Source organism: Garra rufa, chromosome 11 (genome assembly GCF_049309525.1).
Source record: "Garra rufa chromosome 11, GarRuf1.0, whole genome shotgun sequence".
Taxonomy (NCBI): domain Eukaryota; kingdom Metazoa; phylum Chordata; class Actinopteri; order Cypriniformes; family Cyprinidae; genus Garra; species Garra rufa.
Window position 1 is genome coordinate 12,196,221 of NC_133371.1, and position 2,785 is coordinate 12,199,005.

Genomic DNA, 2,785 nt, shown 5'->3' on the forward strand with positions numbered 1-2,785 from the left:
TGGGTTTTTTGGATGCCTTTGATGAGAAGGGAGGTCTGGGAATTAGCTATATGAGGGGAAGGCGAGCCGTGTAACAGTTTGTGAAAAAACTGAATACCGCTAAGGTATGCTTTGATGGAGCTAGCTTGGAGGTTTTTATGGGAATTGAGGTGGGAAATAAAGGAGGTGATGGTGAGCAGGGAAAAATCAGGGAAAGGTAGGCTATATGTATAGTGGAAATTTTTAAAGCATTTCCATGCAGTGAGGTAGGATTGGAGGGTCCTAGGGGAGACAGCTTGAAGAATGGAGCTGATTGATGCTTCGAGGAGATGTCTCTGGGGGTGGTTTACGGGAATATCAGTTCTGAATAGGGAGGAACTGGAGTTGGGAGCGGGTCCGCCTCTGGAGCCAGCGATCTGAATTTCTGGAAAGCAAAGCGAGAAAGAGAGTCAGCGATTTGGTTCTTAGAACCGGGGATGTGTTTAGCAGTTATTATGAATTGGTCACCAGCCGAAATCCAAATCAAGCGTCTTAGCAAAGGCATGAGGGCGGGGGAATGAGAACGACCCTTATTGATGCAGTACACCGTAGCTTCGTTGTCGCAGTGAACGAGAATGCTGGTGGCGGACCACTCTTTTCCCCATAGGGAAGCAGCGACCACTAGCGGATAGAGCTCGAAAAGCACAGAGGACGATAGCTGCTGGGGCAAATGGGCCAGCTCGGGGGGCCATGTGGAGGCGAACCAGCGACCTCGGAGAAAACCTCCGAAGCCGACGGAGGGGGCGGCGTCTGTGTATAATTGGATATCGATAGGGGAAGATATCAGGTTGGTGTAAAAGAAAGATAGGCCGTTCCATTGCTTGAGGAAGGAGATCCATAAACTGAGCTCGTTGCGACACGAGTCAGTTAAGGAAATCCGGTCCTCGAGGGCGTGGGCAGAGGAAGCGAGGGAGAGGAGATGGGAGATGAAGGGGCGGCCTTGGGGGATGATGCGCATGGCAAAATTTAGATGGCCCAGGACGGATAACAGCTCGCGTTTTGAACAGCTAGAGCTGGTTATCAGGGTGGAGGCTACCAGAATTGTTCTGTCAATTTTTTCCTTAGGAAGGGAGGCCTGGAATTTTTGGGAATCCAAATTGATACCCAAAAATTCGATAGAAGTGGCAGGGCCCTCTGTTTTTTCCTTAGCGAGGGGAACCCCAAGCTCAGAAAACAGCTTTTGGGTTGTCAAGAGGTGGGCGGCTGGGACGGAGTCTGCAGGCGAGATGATTAAAAAATCGTCTAGGAGATGGATCAGATAGGGAATGTTGTAGTTGTTGGAGAGGATCCAGCAAATTGCCTCCGACAAAGTGTCGAAAATTTTAGGGCTGCTTCTGCAGCCGAACGTGAGGCGGACGGCGAAATAAAATTTGTTTTTCCAGCGGATGCCAAATAAGTGCCAGAAATCAGGGTGGATGGGCATTACTTTGAAGGCGGAAGTAATGTCGACTTTGGCCAGCCAAGCGCCGCGACCAGCCTTTTTAATCAGCGTGATGGCTTGGTCAACGTCGTGGTAATGAAGAGAGAACTCTTCGAGCGGGATGAGGCTGTTAATGCTTGGGAATGGGGAATTGTGGGGAGATGACAGATCAATTATAAGGCGTTTTTTGCCTGAGAATTTCCTGGTGGCTATGCCGATGGGGCTGACTCGAAAAATGGGGAAGGGGGGGGTGGGAAAGGGGCCGATCATGAAACTGGACTCGATTTCCTTTTTGATCAGGTCGTCGACAACTTCAGGTTCGGTGACAGCAGAGTTGAGATTTGGGCAGACGAGGCTTTGGGAGGGGAGACTTAGAATGCCAGGGTGGAAGCCGTGCGTAATACCTAAAAGAACATAATCAGTAAAATGTGAGTCAGGGTGATGGAGTAATTCTGCAGACAAACAAGAAACGTTCACGGGAGACGATAAATATTTCTTTTGGCTTTTATTCGCCGCCTTTTGAACGGGGCAGACTAGGCGGGCGTGAGCACCGCCGCAAAAATTGCATACATGCATAAAGCGACAGTGCTGTCTCGTGCATCTGCCGGCGTTAAAGTCAGCGCAGACCTGGCTGTTGGAGGCAGGTGTGCGGCGGCGAAGAGAGGGAGTGGCTGGGGTGTCCATGAGGCGTGGGACATAGCTCGTGGACTTGGGCTGAGAAGATTCAGGGCGGGGGGGGGTTAGATGGGTTGGTGAACGGGCGGCTGAGGGTGGGGTGTGAAAAGGAGCGGCAAACTGCGCATGAAATGTTGCGACAGCCCAGGAACACCCTATTGTGGGGTCCTGCGGAGCGTTTGTGGGGTCCTGCGGAGCGTTGGTGGGCTCGACGGCAGGACTATCAGAGTCCGTGGAGTAGTCCTCGGGAGGCGTTTCGGTCTCGGACATTTTGCAGCGATGCTGGAATCAGAGATAGCTGAAGGTAGGACTGCTTGGTTATTTAAAGGGACTGTAGTAATTGGATAGGGAGAGTGATTGGATAGGGAGTGATTGCTGATGATGAATTGGCCGTGTTAATTATCTGCGCGAGCTCCTCCTGAAATTTGTTAATGAAACATCACTTAAAATACAAATCAATTTATAACTTTTTTTAAAATGCTTTTTTGTTGTTATTCTGTCTCTCACTGGTAAAATAAACCTACCACTAAAATTATAAACTGATCATTTCTTTATCAGTGGGCAAATGTACAAAATCAGCAGGGAATCAAATAATTTTTTTCCCCACTGTACACTATAAGTGCATATTCAATAGAATTAAGTGCACTTCTTTTTACAATGGCATATTATATA

General features: G+C 49.0%; 1 protein-coding gene across 1 annotated transcript; it reads right to left on the reverse strand.

Moving 5' to 3' along the window:
• Nucleotides 1-325: 325 nt before the first annotated feature.
• Nucleotides 326-2,383, reverse strand: LOC141346215 (uncharacterized). Its single transcript, XM_073851120.1, has 2 exons — nt 2,038-2,383; nt 326-1,842 (listed from the first exon to the last, which is right to left on the reverse strand). Exons 1-2 carry the CDS (start codon nt 2,381-2,383, stop codon nt 326-328), a joined length of 1,863 nt encoding a protein of 620 aa, XP_073707221.1.
• Nucleotides 2,384-2,785: the final 402 nt, after the last annotated feature.

Bases quoted from the DNA above. Each gene is read 5' to 3' on its own strand.
- LOC141346215 (XM_073851120.1), bottom strand. From the start codon at position 2,383: ATGTCCGAGACCGAAACGCCTCCCGAGGACTACTCCACGGACTCTGAT. The intron at 1,843-2,037 runs GCACGAGACAGC...ATGTTCTTTTAG, and splicing joins TGACTTTAACGCCGGCAGAT to GTATTACGCACGGCTTCCAC.